Here is a 25,777-nt window from a genome sequence, read left to right on the forward strand (position 1 = left end):
CTCAAAGCTCGCTGCTCACAACAACGCCTCGCATCCTTAATTGTAGCATTGTAGATCGCCTATATTTTTCGCCACGCGACACCGTCGCACGACGCAGTATATAAGACAGGGGCATCCTTTTTCTTTTAATGCTAAAAATAAGCTAAAAAGCGTTCCATGCCATGCAGGTCCGCGCAGTAAAATAAAAACAAAGACATTTTTCTGTCCGTTATTTAACCCCACCCGCCATGGAGTTTATTGATCGAGCCTAGGAGAGGTGGAGACAGTTCATGAGAGGAGATGGAGGCGAGGAGACGCTGGAATGAGAGAGAGGGAGAGGAGGATGGAGGATGAAGAGGAGGGAGGGATGGAGGGAGGGGAGGATGGATGAAGGAGGAGAGAGGAGAGAGGGAGGGGAGGGGAGGGGAGGGGGGGTGGTACCGCATCGCCCTGCTATACATGTTTCCAGAACCCTTCCTTCCTCCATCCATGCATCAAGATACAAAACCACATGCTAATCATAAAATAAGACAATAATCAGACTAAATCAAACCACCGTGAAATGCTAAACAAACAGCTCAACAACAGAGAATTGTCGGATGGATCGTGGTGATTCTCGGGATGTCTCTCTTCTTGACAAGACTATATAGAACTGCAATAATATCCCCGAAACGACCATGGCTGCCGATGAGATTATACTAGCGTTTAATTAGCGAATATATATATATATAGGCCTACGAGTGAATAAATGTAATGATGATGGCACATTAAATGTTAATGTTGTGATGATAAAAATGGATGTATATCAGGACTCACCACGGGCAGGAGAGGAGAGGATTCCATCGGCTGAACAGTGAACACACTAACGTTACCCCCACCTCTGAGCGTCTGCTCTGAGACAAGGTCTCTCTCTCTCTCTCTCGCTCTCCTGATCGACTTGATTTCACCACCACCATCAAGTCAACAACCCAATGTCAAACACAGAACCTCCGCCATGGGCTTTCAGAATAAATCTCGTGTCCATGATCTTAATTATGCTGCTATGGGCTATAGCTTTTGTTTTGAAGGCAGAATCAGTGCACGTCCGGTTCGGCTGGTCTGTCCCTTAGAGTATATGGTCTGTCCCTCCTCTCCCCCCCCCCCCCCCCCCCCCCCCCAAGCAAGCCACACCCCTTTTTTGGTTGAACTTGAACATCCTATTTTACATTTATCAGAATCTGTGCAAGTTAACACACATCATGGACAATTAGGTGTACTGTATAGCTGTCATATAGGACCGTTATACAATTATATAAAAAGATATATAAACAAAATACTAATAGGGCAGGCTATCTCTGTGTGTGTGTGTGTCCAACTTGGTGGCTCCAAAACTTTAAAATTGCAAGGACACCCCTGACGGTTGAGGACCGCTCACTTTTAGAACCACTAGTCTGTTTATCTATCGATAATTTAAATTCAGCAGTTTGCACAACCTGGCCTCTCCCATGCAGCCAGCATCACACAGCACGTCTTACAGGCACTGATCTGATCTGTTGCTATTGTACTGTATTCAATATGTATTAATCTGCTGGTTCCAGTCAGTAAGCTATATGATCAATGCTGTGTAATCTAATGATTTACAGTAGCTGAGACACGCAATGGTCACGCACCCACACACACACACACACTCAAAGACCGAAATCCAACAGTCACATTGTGTTTATTAAAGAGCATATAAAAGTACAGTAAGCAGCAGAACTTTACAACAGAGAGAGATGAGAAGACAGATCAAACAACACCTTTGACCCCTGCCTGCACTCCTCTGTCTTCAAGTCCACCACCACGACTGGAACAGATATCTGTCCAGACTGATTATCTATTGATCAGCTATTTTATTTTTACCCAGAGTCTACCCTCGGATACAGACAGACAGTATCATAGCTGTGCATGTCCACTAGCACAGTGGTTTGATCAACCTTTTTTTTTTCATATCAAAGTGCATTTGATACGGACCAGCATTCGATGATATTTAGAATCCAAAAGCATACAATATTTTGTTGTCGTTGGAGAAGATTTTGTCCACAATTCCATGCTGTATTGATGTGGTATTCCATAGGAGAGATAACAGGCAAACATTGATACAAATAACAAGTTTTCTACACACTTGTAGAAAACTTGGTTACCAACTCTCCATCATTTAGCCGGGGACCACCTGGAGCCCCCTAAATGACCACCAGCCGGGGACCACCTGGAGCCCCCTAAATGACCACCAGCCGGGGACCACCTGGAGCCCCCTAAATGCCCACGGACCACTGGTTGAGAACCAGTGGTGCTTTTCATTCTGTTGAACGCGCACCAGTCTAGGGCTGTCACCATGATTACCATGATAATTGACCATTATTGTCACACATAATTGCGATTAACGATTTGTTGTTGAACATTGGAACGTTACAAATTTATATTTCCGTTGGCCTTTTACGCTTCGCAATCACATAATTGCACACTAGGGTAGATATGACAAATAACTTAAATATACAAAGAAATCATTGACACATTTTCCTTATTTTTTTTTTAAATATTTTCTTTCCAAACAATGTACAAAATAGCGTAAATATTCCACAAATGTACAACACGTGTTGTTGTAAGCTTGTGGACCAACAATTTTTTTTTTAAATAATGCAAAAAATCATTGAGATTATCTCAAATAAGTGCGATTAGGCGATCATGTAATAATTGTGACAGGCCTAGCAGCTAGCACCAGTTCATAGACGGGAAGTGGGGAAGACCGGTGAACCTGGTAAGACCTAAACTCGTTCCTAGCTTTTACTAGTTTAACCTGACTAGACCTAAACTCGTTCCTAGCTTTTACTAGTTTAACATGATTAGACTTAAACTCGTTCCTAGCTTTTACTAGTTTAACATGATTAGACCTAAACTCGTTCCTAGCTTTCACTCGTCTCACCAAGGGGACAAGCCTGGAGAAGAACTATAGCCAAAGATGCTTAAAGATAGCCCAAGCACACGCATTACCACTAGGGGTATCCAAAATGGTCTCCTAAATGGGCACTGTGACAGTAGATCTCGCAAATGTGCTAGACTGTGTTGCTGGAACAGTGATTCTCAAATCAAGCACGTGGAATTGTAGGAGTTTTGAGGCATTACAATTAGTTTGACTCGGTTTTCACAGGTAAATATTGTGAAAATAGCAGATACCGGTAGCTATTTTTGCATCTTTGGCCAATGTTTGACCAGCTTGTATAGTTTGTTGATGACTTTTGGTGCAGAAATGGCCTCGCTTTTCTTTTTTGAGGTATTAAAAAAAGGGATTCTTCAAAGGTCTAGAAACACTTACTTTAGACACCTTCAGTAGCAGCTCTTCTACAGCCTGGTTTAAACCTAGATGAAAATAACAACTTTCCCTCTTATTAAAAAAAAATACATTCTATACATCTATATACGCCTATTCATAATCCAGTTTCCAGTGAAGAGGTGACCACCAAAAACTACAACCCGACGTCACTGAGCCGCACTGGTCAGCCGCTCACCCAAACACATCTCTCTGTTTTTACTAACAAACAGTGGTCAGCCGCTCACCCAAACACATCTCTCTGTTTTTACTAACAAACAGTGGTCAGCCGCTCACCCAAACACATCTCTCTGTTTTTACTAACAAACAGTGGTCATCTCTTCACTGAAAACTGGACTGTGAATAATATGCCTTAACAACGATCTTCGCATCGTCACTTGTTCCTCTTGTAGATCTTCTTGGCGAAGCTGAGGAAGACTTCGTGCGGGAGGTTCTGGGCGTGTCGGGCGATCAGCTTCTGCAGCCGCTGGTAGCTCTGCTCCTCGTGCTGGTGGTAGAGAGAGGACATCTGCAGACGTTCGTACAGAGCCTTCACCTGAGCCACGCTGGCCGTGTCGTGGCGGCCGTAACACGCCTAGAGAAAGAAAAGGACCAGCGTTCAGCAGGGGTGGAAGTAATGTTCTCACTTTTTATATATATAATTTGTATGCCACAATTTTGTAAACCATTTTTTCATCCAGTTCCAATTGCCTATGCTGCAATAGCCTGGGCACAGCATTCCTTTTTGAGTTTATGATTATGTTGTAGTCATGTTTTGTAGTCATCAGGGCCAGAACACTCAAACCAGAACTTCCTTTCCCTCAAACTGAAGGAATAATAATAATGAATTGCATTTTCATAGCGCTTTTCCAAGTGCTCAAAGCGCTTTACAATGGTTCATTCATTCATACATTGGGAGGTGAAGCGGCGAACAGTCGACGCCAGTGTCCTCACTGCCTACATTCACACACCAATGGTGGCGAGCTCACACCAACCGACTCATTGGAGGCAATGTAGGGTTCAGTGTCTTATTGCCCAAGGACACTTCAATGTAGGGTTCAGTGTCTTATTGCCCAAGGACACTTCAATGTAGGGTTCAGTGTCTTATTGCCCAAGGACACTTCAATGTAGGGTTCAGTGCCTTGCCCAAGGACACTTCCACATGTGGACAGGAGGAGGAGCCGGGGATCGAACCACCGACCCAGGGATCATTGGACGACCTGCTCTACCTCCTGAGCCACAACTGCCTGGAATGATACCTTCCCAATAAAAGCGTTACTCGCTCTCTCGTAGCCTGCAATTCGAATTTCCCTGTGGGATAAAAAAGTTAAAGGTATACAGACGCGAAATAGTCTCTGGAAAACACAAACATTTATATTTATTTTGTATTTTAGATTTTATTGGGAAGGTACTGTATTATTCTTCCAGTTTGAGGGAAAGGAAGTTCTTGTTTGAGGGTTTCCGGCCCAATGACTACAAAACAATGACTACAACATGATGTAAGATATATCATTCGCTCCCGACCCGATAAAACGACCATTGGCCGTGATTGGTCCCTGACTGACTAACCAGCAGGCTCTTTCTGCCTTGTTCCACCCTGGTTCTGCCTTGTTTATGTTGAATTAGCTAAAACATCATATTTGGAAAAAACTAAAAATATGCCCTTTTACTGACACCAAGTTTAAAATAAGAATTGAATGCACAGAATATCAATACTGAAAAACACCATATTTCAATGGTAGTGGATGGAGAGAAAGGATGTGACGAGACACATTGTGAGCTTAAAACATTTCGGATGATTAAAATATAGAACGGAATATGGAAAATGGTACGAACTACGTCAAAAAAGCTGTGCTGTCAAAATGAACAAATGCATGCACATCTTCAACCATCAGAGAACTAAGGCTGAGAAGAAAGGCAGTCTAGAGAGGTGATCATCAACATAGAGTTGTTCTCTGTGAACTCTGACCTCCAGCTCTGCCCTCTGCTCCGGGGTCATGACCCCCATGGCGGTGACCACCAGCCAGCTGCACTTGTTGTCCTGGATGTCCGTCCCGATCTTCCCGGTGACCGCCGGGTCTCCGTAACAGTCCAGATAGTCGTCCTACAGCGACAGACACACACACACACACACACACACACACACACCGCTTAGAAAAACAACACTTCTGAAATGATGCTGTGTCGAGGTTACAATACAAACGCTTCGAATACAAACGAGGAGAAATACCGTTTCTCTTTGGGATTTGGACGATATGTCACTAGGGACAAATTGACTTAGTTGTCACCTGATGATTGCCGTGATATGACGACCGTCCACTACTGTATCAGAGAGACTGACTGTATGTGCGAAATTATACGAGATGCATGCATGTTCCCGTTCATATCCTTGTTTCTAAAATCTGCTAGGGACGTCATAGATCCACTGTTCTGACTTCTGATATATTTGTCTGTCTGTCTGTCTGTAATAAACTTCAGAATGTGTAATACTACGTGGCCGGGTGTTGACATGTGTTCTCCGCACCAGCGACTCAGCTGATCCTCAACCACCACCCCTTTGCTTTTAGATGGAGACCATTCAGATGGTCAACCTAAATTATGACAGTGATGAAGGAAGAGTGTTCTACGAACCTGAATCTGGAAGAACTCTCCCATCTCCAGCAGGATGTGTTTGGCATTGTTGTGCTCCTCCTCACTGTCGATTCCCGCCTGAAAAAGAAAGAAATCACATTTTTACACGTTCAGTATGAAACCATTCCCTCACAATCAAGCGCACTAGTCGACAACACTGGTGTGAAAGAATAAATCTGTGGGCCATTTTGATTCATCTCTGTAAATTGATTGCATCATATGTTAGATCAGTGCTCCGGGGACCACCATTAATTAGTCCTTGAGGGGATTTCCAGGTGCTCCGAAGCTACTGAGAATGATGGAGTTGGTTTCATTTGACACTCTCCAGAGTAATTGATTCACAAGAAGTCTACACAATTAGAGAATGTAGGAAAAAATTGTTATTTTGATGTTTTTGGCATTCAGAGTCAAAGTGACTGAATCTATTTTAGCTCAGTCGTTCTTGAGCGCAGCCAGGGCAACAGTGAAGGCAGACAGGCTCAGTGGTTCCTCCAGCAGAGACGCCATGTTTTCTCCCCCCAGGCACGTGTGTAGAGGGTCTGGGTTCGTTTTCTGATCGCCCCCCTCTGGGGCGTAGGTTCATTGTACAGTGCCACAACTTTCAGGATTCAAGTAACAAAAATAATAGTGTATGATATTTTCACAAAAATAAAAGTGCAAAGTAAAGAATGCCCTCAAATAAATGAAAAGAAAGTCACGACCGAGGGAGCTACGCAAACCTGCGACTAACCTCTGTCTCTGTTATTTTTATGTTTGCCTGTTATCTCTCCTATGGTACCACAGCAAGACAGCATGGAATTGTGGACGGAAATCGTATTCAACGACAAGTTTAACAAAATATTCAAAGTTTTGGGTCTGAGAGGCTAAATGTCATTGTGGGCCGTGACTCAAATGCTGAATAAATAATATGTAATATTCCTTTGTATGCATAGATATCACAGATGTAGTTATACAAGTATTGAATAGATTATTTTTTACTGCTTGTTATTCTGTTAATTCTAGGACCAAAATAAACTAAAACTACGACTGCATTTCTATTCAGATTAACTTACCATATACATAGCAGCTGCTACCGGCAGGTAGAAAGAGTAGAATGCCGTTTTGTATTTCACAATAGCTTTATACCTGAAAAAAGCATATGATTAATTGACATCTTTATTGACAAAATACATTGTATAGTATACACAACATATTTGTACATAAACTGTCCAAAAGGATAAAACACAGCTTATTTCCAATGTGGTCATTACATTAAAAAACACAGGTCCGTTACACACGTGTTGCGAAACAAAATAAAATTACTGTAGACCAACAGTTCAAATTATTTGATTTTAAATCATTCAATAAATAAATTAAACATTTTACAAGGCATTCACTGGCAGCGAGTTTTGAAGTTGATATCATATCAAATGTGGATTTTTTTTTCCCCCTTTTTTTTTCCAATCGTCACTGTCGGATGGAAACCTGATTATGTCCGAAAAAAACGGTTACTTTTCAAATTCAAAAGTAGTTAACCCATTCTGACCGGGCACCCATTTTGGTGTTGGCATCATGTTATGCTTTAGCTATTGAAAAATAGCAGACCTACAAGCTCGTAGCGCGCCACCGAGTGGCGCGCTACGAGCTTGTAGGTCTGCTATTTTTGAAGAATTCGAAGAACGACTGACATTTTTAGAATCTGATCTCAGGTCAGAATGGGTTCATCAGACCAGTGTGTGTCCCGTGGAAACCTCGTATGAATCTGATCTCAGGTCAGAATGGGTTAAAATAGCAGATCGACGAGCACAAAACACGTGGATTTGCACCACATTTCAAGCATTGTAGGATCTGCAACTTTTTATACTTTTGTGCGATGCTGTAGAACGGACAAGTACGGCATTCATTTAGAAAAATAAAATACACAAAACACACAAAAAAGGTTAGAATATGGAGATAAGAGGTTTCTGCCCGACAGAAACAACATTAACGATGTAAAACTATGTCCCCATAGTATAGTATGTCTCAGTAAACTATGTCCCCATAGTATAGTATGTCTCAGTAAACTATGTCTCAGGAGACATAAACTATGTCTCAGTAAACTATGTCTCAGTAAACTATGTCTCAGTAAACTATGTCCCCATAGTATAGTATGTCTCAGTAAACTATGTCTCAGGAGACATAAACTATGTCTCAGTAAACTATGTCTCAGTAAACTATGTCCCCATAGTATAGTATGTCTCAGTAAACCTAGCCTCAAAGATAATTGGGAAGAGACAGCAACAATTAGGCTGTATCTACAAGGAGGTACTTCGTAAAAGAGCTATCAAGATAGCAAACGACCTCCTCTCATCCACTCTGCAGGGAGTTCGAACTACTTCCCTCTGGTAGACGGTACAGAACCATACCAAATGCCATTAAGGCACTAAATGATACCATGTCTCGCTAGATTTGTTTGTTTTCCAATGTATCTGCCACTGTTTGTCCTGCACTTTTTTGCCATGAGAAAATAATTGTGTTGAGTGTTGCTGCTGTTGTTGTAACCGTTTGTTTTTTACTGTTTGAGACCGAAGACGAATTTCCAACGTGGACAATAAATGAAACTAACTAACTAACTAACTAAACTATGTCTCAGTAAACTATGTCTCCCTGCATGGCATGGCTCTCGGCCCCATAGTATAGTATGTCTCAGTAAACTATGTCTCCCTGCATGGCATGCCTCACGGCCCCATAGTATAGCATGTCTCAGTAAACTATGTCTCAGTAAACTATGTCTCAGTAAACTATGTCTCCCTGCATGGCAGTATGTCTCACCTGTCCATGGTGAACCTGTCGAGGTCTATTTGACCAGGAGGAGCGGTCATCAAGTCCAAAGCTTGACCCAACTCAGTCTGGAAGGTTGTCTGGGGATGGAGAGAGGGAGAGAGAGCGAGAGAGAGAGAGAGACATACACACCAGTGAGGTTTTTGGTTTTTTCCCTTTGATGTATGATTGTGATGCTACATTATACATTTCCACTGAGATCCAAAAACATTATGAAACGGAGTGAGATAGTGATCAGCGGGCGTGCGCGAGATAGGGTCTGTTTATTTATTTGTGTGGAGTTGCTCACATTATGGCGAAGATGAGGGACAGTGTAATGTATTGCGACGGGACATACATTATATAGGAATATATTACGCTATATTGTGATACGACGAGCTGCACACAGCATGACAACGAATGAGGGAGGGAGACTCCATATAGCACAGTAGTGGAAATTACGTTCTCCTCTGCATGTAGACATATTCATATATTGCTAAAGTATATAGAAATCTGTCTTAAAAAAACCCACCAACTCCAAAATGTTCATTTCAAGCTCAATATGGTTTTTAACCCCAACACACGTAAATGTAATGTAAAAGGGCGTTTAATAGCACTGATTAATTACAGGCATTACCGCAGGTATTTAAAATCCCGCACGTTGGGACCTGCGGGTAGCGCGGGATCCCGCTCACGATGCAGGCCCTGTCGAGGTAGTAGCCTTGAGTAGTAGCCTTGCCGAGCCATGAGGCCCATAGGGGCAGGAGCCTATCTCCTGTTTCTGTAGCCATGAGGCCCATAGGGCAGGAGCCTATCTCCTGTTTCTGTAGCCATGAGGCCCATAGGGGCAGGAGCCTATCTCCTGTTTCTGTAGCCATGAGGCCCATAGGGGCAGGAGCCTATCTCCTGTTTCTGTAGCCATGAGGCCCATAGGGCAGGAGCCTATCTCCTGTTTCTGTAGCCATGAGGCCCATAGGGGCAGGAGCCTATCTCCTGTTTCTGTAGCCATGAGGCCCAAAGGGGCAGGAGCCTATCTCCTGTTTCTGTAGCCATGAGGCCCATAGGGGCAGGAGCCTATCTCCTGTTTCTGTAGCCATGAGGCCCATAGGGGCAGGAGCCTATCTCCTGTTTCTGTAGCCATGAGGCCCATAGGGGCAGGAGCCTATCTCCTGTTTCTGTAGCCATGAGGCCCATAGGGGCAGGAGCCTATCTCCTGTTTCTGTAGCCATGAGGCCCAAAGGGGCAGGAGCCTATCTCCTGTTTCTGTAGCCATGAGGCCCATAGGGGCAGGAGCCTATCTCCTGTTTCTGTAGCCATGAGGCCCATAGGGGCAGGAGCCTATCTCCTGTTTCTGTAGCCATGAGGCCCATAGGGGCAGGAGCCTATCTCCTGTTTCTGTAGCCATGAGGCCCATAGGGCAGGAGCCTATCTCCTGTTTCTGTAGCCATGAGGCCCATAGGGGCAGGAGCCTATCTCCTGTTTCTGTAGCCATGAGGCCCATAGGGCAGGAGCCTATCTCCTGTTTCTGTAGCCATGAGGCCCATAGGGGCAGGAGCCTATCTCCTGTTTCTGTAGCCATGAGGCCCATAGGGGCAGGAGCCTATCTCCTGTTTCTGTAGCCATGAGGCCCATAGGGCAGGAGCCTATCTCCTGTTTCTGTAGCCATGAGGCCCATAGGGGCAGGAGCCTATCTCCTGTTTCTGTAGCCATGAGGCCCAAAGGGGCAGGAGCCTATCTCCTGTTTCTGTAGCCATGAGGCCCATAGGGGCAGGAGCCTATCTCCTGTTTCTGTAGCCATGAGGCCCATAGGGGCAGGAGCCTATCTCCTGTTTCTGTAGCCATGAGGCCCATAGGGGCAGGAGCCTATCTCCTGTTTCTGTAGCCATGAGGCCCATAGGGGCAGGAGCCTATCTCCTGTTTCTGTAGCCATGAGGCCCAAAGGGGCAGGAGCCTATCTCCTGTTTCTGTAGCCATGAGGCCCATAGGGGCAGGAGCCTATCTCCTGTTTCTGTAGCCATGAGGCCCATAGGGGCAGGAGCCTATCTCCTGTTTCTGTAGCCATGAGGCCCATAGGGGCAGGAGCCTATCTCCTGTTTCTGTAGCCATGAGGCCCATAGGGCAGGAGCCTATCTCCTGTTTCTGTAGCCATGAGGCCCATAGGGGCAGGAGCCTATCTCCTGTTTCTGTAGCCATGAGGCCCATAGGGGCAGGAGCCTATCTCCTGTTTCTGTAGCCATGAGGCCCATAGGGGCAGGAGCCTATCTCCTGTTTCTGTAGCCATGAGGCCCATAGGGCAGGAGCCTATCTCCTGTTTCTGTAGCCATGAGGCCCATAGGGGCAGGAGCCTATCTCCTGTTTCTGTAGCCATGAGGCCCAAAGGGGCAGGAGCCTATCTCCTGTTTCTGTAGCCATGAGGCCCATAGGGGCAGGAGCCTATCTCCTGTTTCTGTAGCCATGAGGCCCATAGGGGCAGGAGCCTATCTCCTGTTTCTGTAGCCATGAGGCCCATAGGGGCAGGAGCCTATCTCCTGTTTCTGTAGCGTGAGGCAGCTTGATGTACAAGTACACCCCCTGGACATGACGCTAGTATGTCGCAGAGACTTACACCGCAATCCAACCCTTGATGCTGAGTGTCAAGCAGGGAGGCACTGGGTCCCATTTTTACAGTCTTTGGTATGACCCGGCCGGGGATCGAACCCCGACCTCCCAGTCTTAGGGCTGACACTCTAACCACAAGGCCACTGAGCTGGTGAGGTGTGCTTGAGCAAGGCACTTAACCCCTTATACTATCATTACAAACCCCTGGGTGAATTGTTCTTCTCGTCACCTCTGTGAACAGTTCCAGCAGGTTGACATAGTAGCTCTGCTCCCTGCAGTGTCTCCTCAGCAGCCTGTAGATGGCGCCCTCCAGCAGGAAGGAGTCGTTGATGGCGTCCAATCCAATGCCATCCTGCAACGCACAACCGTTTTCAGAGCAGCCGTTTAGTCTCATTATTTGTAATGAATATATTTCAGGATTATATTAAGTTGGTTATCATTGTTATTATTGTTTATTGCACCGACCTTCTTGTACCAGCAAGGTTGCCCCCGACGGGTGACGGATGCGTCCATGATGTCATCAGCAACCAGGAAAAACGCTTGGAGCTGAGAGAGAGAGAGAGAGAGAGAGAGGTGGTTTTCAGTAGTATATAAGATTTATGTGCTTAGCCTTAAACTGCAAACTGCATGTCTGAAATAAATGCCAGAGCTGAAATGGACATGTAAATATGAAAATAATGCTTAAACATGTAGCTAGGTGTAATGTTAAGAGTCCACAGAAGTGAACCTTTCAAGCCTGTTTTCTCAACTCGCCGTTTCTCTGCAAGACATTACTCTATAAGCCATATCTCCAAAACTGGTGGGTCAAACTGAACAACCAACATGTTCATTTGAAGCTACGATTCCCTGCTTTCATATGACATATGACAAGAACATAAGTAAAAAGGTCAATTAACAGGCTTCTTCTTTTGAAAACAAAACGCCTGCAGTCTTCGAGGCTATAGTGACATACAGTCTGAATCAATATTGGCAGTCAAAGACAGCATTTGAGTACATATACTTAATAACTTTCCACCACTGGTAGCATTGGTGTGTGTGTGTGTGTGTGTGTGTGTGTGTGTGTGTGTGTGTGTGTGTGTGTGTGTGTGTGTGTGTGTGTCTGTGTGTCTGTGTGTCTGTGTGTGTGCGCGCACGCACGCACACACCAGGGTGCTTTTCTGATTGGTTAATAAGGTCTCACCAGCTCTATGCACCAGCCAACCAGCAGCGCTCTCTGCACGGCATCCTGGGTGAGCTGGGTGGGCGGGACCAGCTCCCGTAGCGAGCCAATCACAGACAGGCCTCTGTTTCTCTTGCCTCCCGGCGAGTTGTACACCAAAACCTGAGAAAGAGAGAGAAAGAGACAGAGACAGAGAGACAGAGAGAGAGAGAGAGATGCTGATTATTGTATCTCACTGTAGGTCACTGTACATGTCAGTGGACTCATGTGATAGACTAGTGTATTTTAACAGTAGATGTTTTACTGTTGATAAATTGTATTATTCTTCATCATTTTAGGAATATTTTTTTAAATAATACCCACGTTTTTCACAGATTTTGCCCCCCTATGATAGAGCCCCCCCTGCATGATATCTAGATTTTTCTTTTTTTTAAACATCTTGCTGAAATAATATATAATATATAATATATATGAGAAATATTTGTTATGGAATATTTTACATTGGGTAAAATATACCATATTTCATTTGTTCAAAATTTGAAATAGTCCAAAATTCGCTTAACCTCAGATCAAACGCCTGGATGTGCTACATCTGTCGTACCCAAAACCAAATCTGAGACAGGGAAAGAAATCATTTTTTCAGCCCTGGGCGTGGAACGATCTACAGACCAGATTAACCCATTTAGGGCTGACGTCAAAATTTATAAAATGTCTTTTTAAAATGTCTTTTGTTTCTATATCAGTAGTAATATTTCATGTGAAGGACCCCCAAAAATATATGAAATTGGCCGCTGACCCCCATCTGAAAATGTGTTGTTTCAGGGACCAGCTCCAAGAAGCAAAGATTTGAGTTAAAAACGTTTGCTCTGAAAGAATATATATTCAAAGCTTTGCACCACATGTTCATGATCTTTCAAAAATAGCAGAACTACAAGCTCGTAGCTCCTATGAGCTTGTAGATCTGCTATTTTTTTCAATAGCAAAATTATAACATAATGTTTAAAACACCAAAAGGGGTTCCCGCCCAAAATGGGTTAAAATTGGCTTCTTTGATCCCCCTAGTGACTTTTAAGAGGATTGCCTTGGGCACACTCCACTCCAGCCATTGCTCCTGCTTTGACGATTAGCAAATGCTGTGATCTTGGTTTTATATTAGGTTAGTAGTTTCATGATGTATTGTGTCTTATTAGTCTTTTTATTAGTTTGTATTCGGTTAGCTACTTAGACTCTCTCTGAGCCTCCCTGGTAGCAGGTTATTGGTATTATGCATGTCATTATGTTTGTCTTTGTCATGTCCTGTATTTGTTGTTACTGGCAGAGCTGTGTAACATTTATTTGCCTCTTCTCTTGGCCAGTGCACACTCGTAAAAGAGACTATATGGTCTCAATATGATTTTACTAGTTAAATAAAGATTAAATAAATAAAGTGATGGTGTAACCAAATGTATTTGCCTTGCTCATCATCAAATAAACTATTTAATTTTTCACCAAAGACAGAGTGCCTTGGATTATTTTCTTTTCAAGTCTGCAATTCACATTTTGACAAGCAGTACTACTTGGAGGAAGGATACCTTTTGTCTGTAACCAAATGTATGTATGTATGTTTAGTGTTCTAGGGTTAATCATCGTAGATTGTCAATCCCCAGCTGTTAAATCTCCTGTTTGGTATTTTATACAGTATGTCTATTACTGTACGATACTACTGGTTTACCCCTATGTTTATGTTTATGCTTGAAGATTACAGTACAGTTATGTAGTTGTAGATCTCTCTGATCTGTCCTGTTTGATTTGATGGAGGAAAAAAAAGTGCATTAAAACAAAAACCAAACGACGCTTCCTAAATTTTAAATCTCCCTACACCCAAACGGGACCCAACCTTTTCCATCAGCCATGCTTTTGTTGACTGCTGACAAAGAATCTCAAGTTTAAAGTCAGTTTGGTTGCAGTGTCCAGGCTGTTCCACCGGGTGGCACCAATGCCAGTAAATTATCCCTTCCCTCTACCTAACAAGAGTCCTGCATTTATACAGGCACAGATTAGCAATGCTAGATCTAATAATGTGCATGTTGTGCGAGTCCCTGACAAGAGTAAAGACTTTTCTTTTAAACACAGAGGCCACTCCATGCACAGTACTTTCATCTACGGTGGATAGATTCAATGAGAACTGTGGCAAAGATCTCGTCTTTTATTTTATAACAAAGACAGAACTCTCAGTCAGAACTCTCCATTTCGAATGAAAGTATTTTGAAACTGGGGTGTAATCAGGAAGCAAACGGGAGATCTGTTTTAATCCTTGTTAGTGTATGTGCCTAGTACAAAATTGGGATAAAGAAATGTGTCAAAAATAACGAGACGTGCATGATGCACGCACAGTCGCACACGCACACACACGGCTCACCTCTCGGAGTCGGGTCAGGGCGTCGGTCAGTGCCGGGTCCGTTAGGTCTCTCTCTGTGAGTTCTACCACCAGCTCGTCAAACTGGTCCTGGAACAGCTGAGAGTCTGACAGCAGAGCCTTCTTACAGTGAGTCCCGTTGGTGACGCTGTCGCCCTGCAGAGAGGAGGGCGGCACACACACGGGGAGGGGTTAGTCCTGTGTTTAGAGCAGTGCTGTGGGGTTACAGGGACCCCCTTGAGGGGGGTTACAGGGGGGGGAACCTCTCAAAATGAGGAACATCTTTAACCTGAGGCGGATTCTAAAAATGTCTTCTAAATCCAGTTTTATGAAAACCCCATGTTTTACTTCCTACAATATGTCACCTTTCTCATGTCAAGGAGCCCTAGAATGATCTGTATGTGGCTGTGGACCTCCATCTGAAAATGTGTTCCAGGGACCAGAAAAGATTTGAGTTCGCTCTGAACGAATATATATTCAAAGATTTGCGACACATTTAAAAAAAAAAAAGCAGAGTGCCGCTAGTTGCCCGGTACTCGGTGGCGCGCTATGAGCTTGTAGATCTACTATTTTTCATCAGCTAAAGTATAACATGATGCTTAAAAACACCCTGTCTTGAATTGGTTAAATTCAGCCACATGGCATGTGGCTCTAGAGCCGCAGGTTGCCTAACCCTGCATTAGACTCTAATACAGGGGTGGGCAACTGGCGGCCCGGGGGCCACATGCGGCCCCCACCTTCACTTAATGTGGCAATATAGTGGTCCTCTCCATCGTCAAAGTTGCCCACCCCTGCTCTAATGCATGGTACTGACTCAAATGATGACTCAGTCTCTCTCTGCACTGCACAGATGTCGTTTGTGAGGGGCGCTGTAGCTAAGTCTGGCTTTCGGACATTATGGAAGCCAAGTCTACTGGACTTTTAATGTTTGTGTAGCACTGTTAACGAACAGCCAAGGCTATGGACTTTTACTGTTTGTTTAGAGTACTTATTTGTTTGTTTAAAGGAGTGAGTAATTGAACATGGTGGACCCTATTCTAAACAAGTGTTAATGCTTTATGGTGTCATCCACAGTTAACAGTTTTTGTATCGAGTTGTGCTTGAAATGTAGTGTGTAATTCTGCAAACTGTTAATAGCTACTTCAATCAATCAATCCATCTTTATTATAACAGCAACAAAAAGCACAGGAAAGTACAGTTCAATACAAGGTCTGCTAAAAGGATTAAACCCCAAGAAAGCCTAGTGGCTGAATTATGATTATGATGAATTAATCCTGTTCTGTTCTTTAACTATATAGAAGTGTCTATTTGTAGTCTCTAAATGTTTTGATGAATTGAACATGGTGGACCCTGTTGTAAACAAGTGTAATGCTTGGGTCATCCACTCACAGTTAGTCTTTGTATTGAGTTTGTGCTTGAAATGTACTCTACTGTACTGTAATTCTACAAACTGTTAATAAATATTTCAATCAATCAATCAAAGCTTGTTGTTTGCATTGGGGTCCTTATATTGTTTCATACTCAATTCATGCATTTATAGTCCCACGCACTCCCATAACAGAGACACACTGCTTACAGTGGGAGGACAGCAGCTGTTGTAGCGTACAGGAGGACATGAGGAGGTGCAAAGTACAGGAGGAGGACAGCAGGAGAAGATGGAACGCAGAGGAGGAGCCGCTCTGGTGGTCAGAGGGAGCAGCCACAACAAGCGTCTCATCTCATACAATAATAAAGGTCACGTTGTTGTCACATCATGCTGTCGTCATATAATCTGTAATAACTAACGTGGGACACTTTTAATGATTAACCTGCACTGAGCTGAGCTGAGTAGCCTGCCTGCTAGGCTAGCCTGTTAGCCTCCATGATGACACGATATACGATCATAACAATAAGGAGGAGGACAGATGGAAGGAGGATTAGCTGCTTGGCACTGTCTAGTGAGCTAATCTAGTGAGCTAATTTAAGGCTTCCGGTGGACGATCTCTTCAAAATAAGAGTACCTCTAGAGTATTGAAAAAAAGTTTAATTTGCACATTAAAACTACAAATTAAGCATTTAAATGATGCTATAAGACACACATTATGTTTCTGTGTAAAAACAAGTAATTAAATAATAATAATAATAATAATAAAGTTATCTAAATGGATAAATGCTATTCACTGGAGTGCATGGACTTCATAAAGTGGACACTGGACAAAAGACGGCTCCGCGAGGCAACTATCTGGACATACCCACGCGTCCGGGGAGATGTCCTCTACCACACCCCACTCTCCGCTAAGCGGGAGAGGTGTAAAATTCACAGCAGCAGAGCTTCTACTGGGGTCAATGCAAAAAAAATTACCGTTTCCGGACCCAGAATGGACACTGGACAAAAGACGGCTCCGCGAGGCAACTATCTGGACATACCCACGCGTCCGGGGAGATGTCCTCTACCACCCCACAGTCTCCGCTAAGCGGGAGAGGTGTAAAATTCACAGCTGGAGCCCTTCTACTGGGGTCAATGCAAAAAAATTACCGTTTCCGGACCCAGAATGGACACTGGACAAAAGACGGCTCCGCGAGGCAACTATCTGGACATACCCACGCGTCCGGGGAGATGTCCTCTACCACCCCACAGTCTCCGCTAAGCGGGAGAGGTGTAAAATTCACAGCAGCAGAGCTTCTACTGTGGTCAATGCAAAAAAATGTACCGTTTCCGGACCCAGAATGGACACTGGACAAAAGACGGCTCCGCGAGGCAACTATCTGGACATACCCACGCGTCCGGGGAGATGTCCTCTACCACCCCACAGTCTCCGCTAAGCGGGAGAGGTGTAAAATTCACAGCAGCAGAGCTTCTACTGTGGTCAATGCAAAAAAATGTACCGTTTCCGGACCCAGAATGGACACTGGACAAAAGACGGCTCCGCGAGGCAACTATCTGGACATACCCACGTGTTCAGGGAGATGTCCTGTACCACACCCCAGTCTCCGCTAAGCGGGAGAGGTGTAAAATTCACAGCTGGAGCCCTTCTACTGGGGTCAATGCAAAAAAATGTACCGTTTCCGGACCCAGAATGGACACTGGACAAAAGACGGCTCCGCGAGGCAACTATCTGGACATACCCACGCGTCCGGGGAGATGTCCTCTACCACCCCACAGTCTCCGCTAAGCGGGAGAGGTGTAAAATTCACAGCAGCAGAGCTTCTACTGTGGTCAATGCAAAAAAATGTACCGTTTCCGGACCCAGAATGGACACTGGACAAAAGACGGCTCCGCGAGGCAACTATCTGGACATACCCACGCGTCCGGGGAGATGTCCTCTACCACCCCACAGTCTCCGCTAAGCGGGAGAGGTGTAAAATTCACAGCAGCAGAGCTTCTACTGTGGTCAATGCAAAAAAATGTACCGTTTCCGGACCCAGAATGGACACTGGACAAAAGACGGCTCCGCGAGGCAACTATCTGGACATACCCACGTGTTCAGGGAGATGTCCTGTACCACACCCCAGTCTCCGCTAAGCGGGAGAGGTGTAAAATTCACAGCTGGAGCCCTTCTACTGGGGTCAATGCAAAAAAATGTACCGTTTCCGGACCCAGAATGGACACTGGACAAAAGGCGGCTCCGCGAGGCAACTATCTGGACATACCCACGTGTTCAGGGAGATGTCCTGTACCACACCCCAGTCTCCGCTAAGCGGGAGAGGTGTAAAATTCACAGCTGGAGCCCTTCTACTGGGGTCAATGCAAAAAATGTACCGTTTCCGGACCCAGAATGGACACTGGACAAAAGACGGCTCCGCGAGGCAACTATCTGGACATACCCACGTGTTCAGGGAGATGTCCTCTACCACCCCACAGTCTCCGCTAAGCGGGAGAGGTGTAAAATTCACAGCTGGAGCCCTTCTACTGGGGTCAATGCAAAAAAATTACCGTTTCCGGACCCAGAATGGACACTGGACAAAAGACGGCTCCGCGAGGCAACTATCTGGACATACCCACGCGTCCGGGGAGATGTCCTCTACCACCCCACAGTCTCCGCTAAGCGGGAGAGGTGTAAAATTCACAGCAGCAGAGCTTCTACTGTGGTCAATGCAAAAAAATGTACCGTTTCCGGACCCAGAATGGACACTGGACAAAAGACGGCTCCGCGAGGCAACTATCTGGACATACCCACGTGTTCAGGGAGATGTCCTGTACCACACCCCAGTCTCCGCTAAGCGGGAGAGGTGTAAAATTCACAGCTGGAGCCCTTCTACTGGGGTCAATGCAAAAAAAATTTACCGTTTCCGGACCCAGAATGGACACTGGACAAAAGACGGCTCCGCGAGGCAACTATCTGGACATACCCACGTGTTCAGGGAGATGTCCTGTACCACACCCCAGTCTCCGCTAAGCGGGAGAGGTGTAAAATTCACAGCTGGAGCCCTTCTACTGGGGTGTCCAGTTTTGGCCATAGAACTATGACAAATTATTGAGGCCAACTTATACTTAATTTTACCGCCGTCACAAATAGGAATTTCGATTACACCAGATGGTTGTACATGCTTGCGGCTCACCGCCCCACGATCAGTAACACGCGACAGAGAAAGAGTAATGAAATCGGGAGAGTCATTCCAACATATTTGTCGCTTCATATCATAACCACATGTTGTACATTTGTCTGGACTTACACCTTCCATGATTGAGTGTTCGAAAAGAGAATTGAGGGACTCTCTTTTCTGTGGCAGCGGTAATGCAAAAATATTAGTAATAGAAGAATTGCTTTCAACTGTCCAGGCACAGAATGTACAGATGTCTGTATGTTTTGCTTGAACAACTGTGTGGACACCACACATACTCAACCAATCTACTAGTTTGTGTATAAAATCTAATGGGTCATTGTGCATTCCTACGGCCAAGTCTGGGATGCTATTCACTAGTTGTTGAGTGACACCACAGATTGTTTTGCAATCAAATGTGTGACCTGGATTTTGAAAAAACGCTTGAATGAGAGCTGCTAAATTCCCCGGCATAGATGACAACTGAACCATCGAAGTAGGTGTCAATGGTTTCAATTTATCTCGTACTACTTGTAGATGCAGTATAGATTGTAGAGTTGCATTTAGCCAACAATTATTTTCATTATTTGCAAACCTGCATATACTATTGCAAAATCCTGTCTCTGTGCCTCTGATTTGTGGCACACTTGCTGAGCTTTGATTTTGTAAGAACATCTTTGAATGTGGGGATGGCCGGTGTTGATAAGAGCCCCTAAGATGTTTAGGCAATTTTCGTTTTTTGTTCCAATTTTCTACAGGTGGTGCTGGGTTTACACACTCTACCTGTGTTGTTCTGTATGCTGCTTTGTCACAGAAATCTATGGCTGACTGGTTGTAAAATAAGCGCATGTGCTGTACACATTCGTCAAGTCTGTGTTTCTCATTTCGTAAAAGCAACACTTTTGTGTTTTTGAATGTGGCCTCAGAAATAGCTGTGCTTTTCTTACACAGGTTTATTTGTGCAGCATAGGCTCCAGAGAATCTCTGCAAATCACCTGAGAGGAGATCTGACCATATTGGAATAGTTGACAGCATCTTGAACAGCTTGTTTAAAATCAGTTCCCCATGGTAGGTATTTTCACCTGTGTCATTGGTGGTTTTCATTGCTTTATTGGCTTCAGTCCTTACTGTTTCAAAATGTTTTTTGAAGGGAGATGTACTTTCACTGACATCCTCAAAATCACCAAAGAAGTCATGATCAATCACAGTGTCATAAGGACTGTCTTGTCGATCATGCTTTGTATCAACAATTTCTTTCTGTGGCGCTAGTTTCTGTGTCTCAGACATGATGGTGTCAATACTGGCTTGCACCACGCTAGAGTTCCTTTTACTACCAAGTACAATACAAGCAGCTTGTACTATTGTACTTGTTTGTTGTAGTGTTTTGGCATTAACTAAAGTGCTGAAGATGTACATAGCCAAATTATACCTCTTATCTCTGTGTATGTATTGTTGTTTGCAAATGTGACTTGCCTGTTTCATCAAATGACTTTTACATGCCCTTATGGTACAGAAATCTAAATCTTTGTTATCTGCCTTTCCTACCACTATTCTCCAGCAGCGTAACAAGTACATACTCATGCTATCTTGATTGAAGATACGCATACTGGCTTTTAAAAGCACTATGGACCTGTCACTATTAATCTGAATCGGTGTTGTGTTTGTACCAAATATCTCCTTCTCTTTGCATCTCAATTGTGTGAGTAGTTCCTCTATAGCCGATTGAGTATGTTCTTCAGAGATCATGAATGCAACAGGAGTTGATGAATTAAATGAACTTACTATAATTTCATAATACAAAATCCTTTTCTCTGTTAGTTTAGTCTTAATGATCCCCCCTGTGGCATCCCATGACGCGGCACATTGTGCGGTCGCATTGTGCCACAGTTTCACTCCTGCTTCACTAAAACATATAACCTTAAGGGGACTAACTTTAATAACTTGAATGAATCCTTTTACAACAACACTGTCTGTGTCTTTATCCTCCCATTCTTTTTTAAGGTCCATCAAAGCTTTGATCTCACTGTTATCCTTCCATCCTAGTTTCCGCTGTTCATATTTGACCTGCCTGTACAAAGAAGTGTCTTTGCCAACTCCACTACGATTTCCAGCTATTAAAGACCTTGGGTCTGCATTGTTCACTGCCTCAATGTAAGCATTATGTGCAAATCGGTTCTTCATTTTTCTACCCAAGTTTGCACGCTCTGTGCTTCTAATATATCTACCTCTCAATTTGTCCTTTGTGTGATGTATGTTGCCAGTGTAAGCTATATGAAATATGCCGCCTTCGAATGAATAGAGATGTATTTTAAAGGTCATCTCACATGAAGTATGCCGACAGGCGCCAATGATTGTCAGACATGGCTTGCTTGATTTTCTAACGACAGCGGTAGAAAAGTAGTGATTAACAAAACGGATTATACAGTATGGATTCGATTCCTTGACTTTGCTGGCAAACAGCTCTTGCCATTCATACATCTTAAAATATTTATTTCCTTTGACTCTTAAGGAGTTTACAGTGTCCCATTCTGAAGACTTCAAAGTAAAGGTAGTAGGTTCAATGGCACTGTGTTTGAAGGGTCCTAATGTAGCACTAGATAGTCCCATGACACTCTGAACAGTACCATCATCTAGACTCAGAGTCTGTACAGACTGATGTACAGTGCTATACGAGTGATCTATTTCTACAGCATCTAGACTCAGAGTCTGTACAGTGCTATACGAGTGATCTATTTCTACAGCATCTAGACTCAGAGTCTGTACAGTGCTATACGAGTGATCTATTTCTACAGCATCTAGACTCAGAGTCTGTACAGACTGATTCTGTACAGTGCTATACGAGTGATCTATTTCTACAGCATCTAGACTCAGAGTCTGTACAGAATGATTATGTACAGTGCTCTCATGAAATGCGTGGTGCACAACAACTGGCTTTATAGGCACATGAACACTGCTGGTTTGATTTAAATGTGATTCATCTACACTAGTGCTGTCTTCCTGCACATGAACACTGCTATTCTTTTCAGGCTTTATAGGCTGCACATGAACACTGTTGGTTTGATTTAAATGTGATTCATCTACACTAGTGCTGTCTTCCTGCACATGAACACTGCTATTCTTTTCAGGCTTTATAGGCTGCACATGAACACTGTTGGTTTGATTTAAATGTGATTCATCTACACTAGTGCTGTCTTCCTGCACATGAACACTGCTATTCTTTTCAGGCTTTATAGGCTGCACATGAACACTGTTGGTTTGATTTAAATGTGATTCATCTACACTAGTGCTGTCTTCCTGCACATGAACACTGCTATTCTTTTCAGTATATAAAATCCCCTGTGTCAATGGCTCATGATTGCAAGTAGTGGATAAACACGCATAATTGAGTTTGTCAAAGTCTCGACTAGGTGAAACTCCCAGACAGTCCATATGAAACCAGGCTCCACAGAGGTCACATGCAATCATAGCTTTATTTCGGTCATTTGGCGCTTGGCAAATGCAATAGAAAGCCCTTTTACTTGGCATGACCCATTCATTAGCATCTAGTGGATGTTTGGCACACCTTCTGTTCACACGCATTTTCATGGGTGTAGCAGATGTGTTAATTTGTAGGAGACTGGGGTGTGGTACAGGACATCTCCCTGAACACGTGGGTATGTCCAGATAGTTGCCTCGCGGAGCCGTCTTTTGTCCAGTGTCCAGTCTGGGTCCGGAAACGGTATTTTTTTTGCATTGACCCCAGTAGAAGCTCTGCTGCTGTGAATTTTACACCTCTCCCGCTTAGCGGAGACTGGGGTGTGGTACAGGACATCTCCCTGAACATGTGGGTATGTCCAGATAGTTGCCTCGCGGAGGCCTCTTTGTCCAGTGTCCATTCTGGGTCTGGAAACGGCACTTTTTTGAGTGTTGACCCCAATAGAAGGTCTGCTGCTCTGAATTTTACACCTCTCCCGCTTAGCGGAGACTGGGGTGTGGTACAGGACATCTCCCTGAACACGTGGGTATGTCCAGATAGTTGCCTCGCGGAGCCGTCTTTTGTCCAGTGTCCAGTCTGGGTCCGGAAACGGTATTTTTTTTGCATTGACCCCAGTAGAAGCTCTGCTGCTGTGAATTTTACACCTCTCCCGCTTAGCGGAGACTGGGGTGTGGTACAGGACATCTCCCTGAACATGTGGGTATGTCCAGATAGTTGCCTCGCGGAGGCCTCTTTGTCCAGTGTCCATTCTGGGTCTGGAAACGGCACTTTTTTGAGTGTTGACCCCAATAGAAGGTCTGCTGCTCTGAATTTTACACCTCTCCCGCTTAGCGGAGACTGTGGGGTGGTAGAGGACATCTCCCCGGACGCGTGGGTATGTCCAGATAGTTGCCTCGCGGAGCCGTCTTTTGTCCAGTGTCCAGTCTGGGTCCGGAAACGGTAATTTTTTTGCATTGACCCCAGTAGAAGGGCTCCAGCTGTGAATTTTACACCTCTCCCGCTTAGCGGAGAGTGGGGTGTGGTAGAGGACATCTCCCCGGACGCGTGGGTATGTCCAGATAGTTGCCTCGCGGAGCCGTCTTTTGTCCAGTGTCCAGTCTGGGTCCGGAAACGGTACATTTTTTTGCATTGACCCCATTAGAAGCTCTGCTGCTGTGAATTTTACACCTCTCCCGCTTAGCGGAGACTGTGGGGTGGTAGAGGACATCTCCCCGGACGCGTGGGTATGTCCAGATAGTTGCCTCGCGGAGCCGTCTTTTGTCCAGTGTCCACTTTATAAAGTCCATGCACTCCAGTGAATAGCATTGAATTGAATTGAATTGAATTGAATAGCATTTATCCATTTAGATAACTTTTTTATGTTATTTAATTACTTATTTTTACACAGAAACATAATGTGTGTCTTTACAATAACTGTAATGTAATAATAATACTAATAATGTAATGTAATAATTATTTAATTAACGAATTAAATAACCTTATCTTATTCTGAAGGCAACCGGATGTCTTAAATTAGCTAGCTCTCAGACAGGAAGTTCTAAATTAGCTCATAAGACGGAGCCTAGCTGCTTTATTAGCTTAGTTAGCATCCGCGGTGTCACGTTCAATGTGGGTCGACGTGGAACACGGACCCGGGTGATACATGGGACCTACTCTCCTTTCTATAATACATTTGATTTGATTGATTGAATACTTTTGTTTATATTAACAGTTTGCAAATAGTACAAGTGGTAAGATGTTTCCTTTTTGTACGTCTTTGTAATGTAATGCATGTTTATACATTTTCTGAAAAACCAACACAAATATTGAAAGAGACAAGTGGTAAGATTATACTATGATGATGCTAAAAGGATAACATTTTGGTTCAATTGTAGTCCTGTGTATTCAATTAATCAATACATTTAATAAATGTATTATTGTTACAAGCAGAACCACGTATTCAATGTGACTTCATATTTTATATGTAACGGTGTAATTGTTGGATCATTATAGTTACTGTATCGGTAAATAACGTTGATGCATTGAAGAACAATATAACATAGAAATCAACCCTTTTACTCAAATCTCTTGTCATATTTAAAATCTCACGTACGTTACCTACAACAATTAAGTCACACAATTTGATACATGAATCAATAATCTGTTTTAAAGTCTGTTTACAGTGGGTCAATGATGCTATATAATCGTCATCGTCATTAAATAATGAGACCTAGATAAATTAAGTGTTCCGTCTTTCTGATGTATTATTGTCAATGACAATTTGTCATCGTGTCATTCATTGAATTGTCATTAAATGGTCTGACACTAATGAAATGAAACAGACTTACCATGATGATGATAACTGTAAGTTAGTAGAACAGATTCAACAGAACAGTAACAGAGCTCCCGGCTTGGCTTTCAGACTGTTTATGAGAAGCGGCGACGACACACACAGACAGGATGTGTTCTGTTTGTAGTTTCTGTCTTCGTTGCCTGCAGTTTTATCTCGACGTCGCCGAAATACAACTCCCGACGTCCTCTGAGGGACACGGGGGCGTGGCCTTCTAAGGCTCCATATGACATCGAGGGCTCTCGTTGGCCGGCGCCATCGAACCAGGATGGGGCTTTCGCGTCGCCTGGCCAATGGGAAGGGGGAAAGGCGTGGTCTGGGTGGTGGGACTTTTGTTTTCTCTCGTTTCCGATTGGTCAATGGACAAAATACACAGTGGCGTAAAGCAGTGGCTCTCAATCAGTGGTCCGGGGACAACCAATGGACCCTTATGGAATATACACATTCATATTACATGCTTTGTGTGCATATGCACACAGTAGGTTGTAGCCTATACACACACACAACAGTAGCCTATTATTTTATATATGTTTTATAATTATAACCCATCCGTCCAATTTCCAATGACAATAATTAGAATTAGATTG

At 43.9% G+C, this 25,777-nt stretch overlaps 1 protein-coding gene across 6 annotated transcripts; it reads right to left on the minus strand.

Moving 5' to 3' along the window:
* Positions 1-1,662: 1,662 nt before the first annotated feature.
* Positions 1,663-25,278, minus strand: fdps (farnesyl diphosphate synthase (farnesyl pyrophosphate synthetase, dimethylallyltranstransferase, geranyltranstransferase)). Of its 6 annotated transcripts, none has more exons than XR_013964389.1 (11): positions 16,442-16,749; positions 14,869-15,021; positions 12,492-12,632; positions 11,777-11,857; positions 11,541-11,663; positions 8,726-8,814; positions 6,988-7,060; positions 5,936-6,013; positions 5,274-5,408; positions 2,879-3,899; positions 1,663-2,794 (listed from the first exon to the last, which is right to left on the minus strand). XR_013964389.1 is itself a non-coding variant. In XM_080768631.1 (10 exons), the coding sequence occupies exons 1-10, from the start codon at positions 25,189-25,191 to the stop codon at positions 3,699-3,701; spliced, it is 1,077 nt and encodes a 358-aa protein (XP_080624757.1). In that variant the 5' UTR covers positions 25,192-25,278; the 3' UTR covers positions 1,663-3,698. The 6 variants fall into 6 exon arrangements, 2 of the variants coding, with proteins under 2 accessions (XP_080624757.1, XP_080624756.1); XR_013964390.1 differs by having other exon boundaries at positions 1,663-2,798; XR_013964391.1 differs by having other exon boundaries at positions 1,663-2,170; positions 2,243-3,899.
* Between the last annotated feature and the right edge of the window lie 499 nt (positions 25,279-25,777).

The sequence above is a fragment of the Protomyctophum bolini genome (assembly GCF_963924005.1).
Source record: "Protomyctophum bolini genome assembly, chromosome: 7".
NCBI lineage: Eukaryota > Metazoa > Chordata > Actinopteri > Myctophiformes > Myctophidae > Protomyctophum > Protomyctophum bolini.

Bases quoted from the DNA above. Each gene is read 5' to 3' on its own strand.
- fdps (XM_080768630.1), bottom strand. From the start codon at position 16,582: ATGAGACGCTTGTTGTGGCTGCTCCCTCTGACCACCAGAGCGGCTCCT. The intron at 15,022-16,441 runs GTAAGCAGTGTG...TCCTCTCTGCAG, and splicing joins ACAGCTGCTGTCCTCCCACT to GGCGACAGCGTCACCAACGG. The intron at 5,409-5,935 runs GTTCGTAGAACA...CTGTCGCTGTAG, and splicing joins GAGAGTTCTTCCAGATTCAG to GACGACTATCTGGACTGTTA.